Below are 1,282 nucleotides of genomic sequence, written 5' to 3'. Positions count from 1 at the left end.
ACTCCTTGCCTGATGGTGTTGTTGCCATAGCAGCCGACGTCTGCAATGCCAAGGTCATCGGCCATGAGGAGCACGATGTTCGGACGGGAGCCAGACACGTCGATACACACGCAGGGCCTCCCACCCAGGAGCACGGCGACAGTCACGGTCACAGCTAACCAGCTCCTGAAAGACAAGTTGCCCAAAGAATGTTTCACGCTGCTGCCCGTGTCATTCATGTGACTTCTGTAAGGGGAGATGCCCGGGTCACTATTTTAGGGGACTTTGATAGTATGGTCCCATTGCCACAGTTTGAGGACATCCCTTAGGAATTTGATTTTTTTTTCAGTTAAACACAACTCATGCCGTTACAGATGCCACCCAGGGTGTGCACCAGGGTGAGGACAATAGTGTCCTAACCCCCAGGTTCATGCCATTAAGGTGTCATCTGCATCTCTGGGGCTGGTGTGGGATATGAGCTCCCTGGAAAGGCACTCGCCTACCTAGCCCGTGGCAGGGCTTTGTGCCTAGCTGGGTGGAGAAGAATAACATGCAGTTCCTTCTGACACTGCCTGGGACGCTCCCACGGAGGGGACCACGAATATGTCTAGTAACTGTGAGAGCCATGCCCGGGTCCCCTGACATGTGCCCGGTGACGCGTGGAGGGAGACCAATCGGTTGTCAATGCATCCTGAGAAACCAACATGCAGGAACGCAGAGGGCCAAGGCCGCGCAGACGCGTAGCTTACCAAGGGCCTTCCAGGTGAGCCATGTCCTCTGTTTCCTTTTATTTCCTGGAAGAAACCAACAAGTCCGTAATCACATGTGAGGTCTGACAATTAAGTTTGCGAACTTGTTGCAACGATGTTGCTGACCTTTTCCGATATCAGAGGGAGGATTCATTATGAAGTTGTACCAACTGGACAAACAGGTGACCAAGTTTACTATTAGGACGTGCTGAAAAGGCTGCGTGAAAAAGTTAGACGACCTGAACTTTTTACCAACAATTCATGGCTCTTGCATCACGACAATGCACCAGCTCACACGGCGCTGTCTGTGAGGGAGTTTTTAGCCAGGAAACAAATAACTGTATTCGAACACCCTCCCTACTCACCCGAGCTGGCCCCCAGTGACTTCTTTCTTTACCCGAAGAGAAAGGAAATAGTGAAAGGAAGACATTTGACAGGTTCATCCATGGCTTCTTCGGGCTGGATAATATTCCATGGGACAGGTGGTCCTCATGCTGTTTAGGGCGTATGTATTTTAAACAAAAGGGATAAGAGTAGAGAGGCAGTGTGTGGGA

General features: G+C 50.9%; 1 protein-coding gene across 1 annotated transcript in view; it reads right to left on the bottom strand.

Moving 5' to 3' along the window:
• Positions 1–776, bottom strand: part of LOC109373336 (arylsulfatase E-like) — a 23,153-nt gene extending 22,377 nt beyond the window's left edge. The window contains 2 exon segments of the mRNA XM_019627107.1: positions 10–165; positions 729–776. Coding sequence (XP_019482652.1) covers positions 10–165; positions 729–751 — 179 coding nt within the window. The 5' untranslated portion in view covers positions 752–776.
• Positions 777–1,282: the final 506 nt, after the last annotated feature.

Source organism: Hipposideros armiger, unplaced genomic scaffold, assembly GCF_001890085.2.
Source record: "Hipposideros armiger isolate ML-2016 unplaced genomic scaffold, ASM189008v1 scaffold_709, whole genome shotgun sequence".
NCBI lineage: Eukaryota > Metazoa > Chordata > Mammalia > Chiroptera > Hipposideridae > Hipposideros > Hipposideros armiger.
The sequence above is the reverse complement of the archived record's forward strand: the minus strand, read 5'-3'. Positions and strand labels throughout refer to the sequence as shown.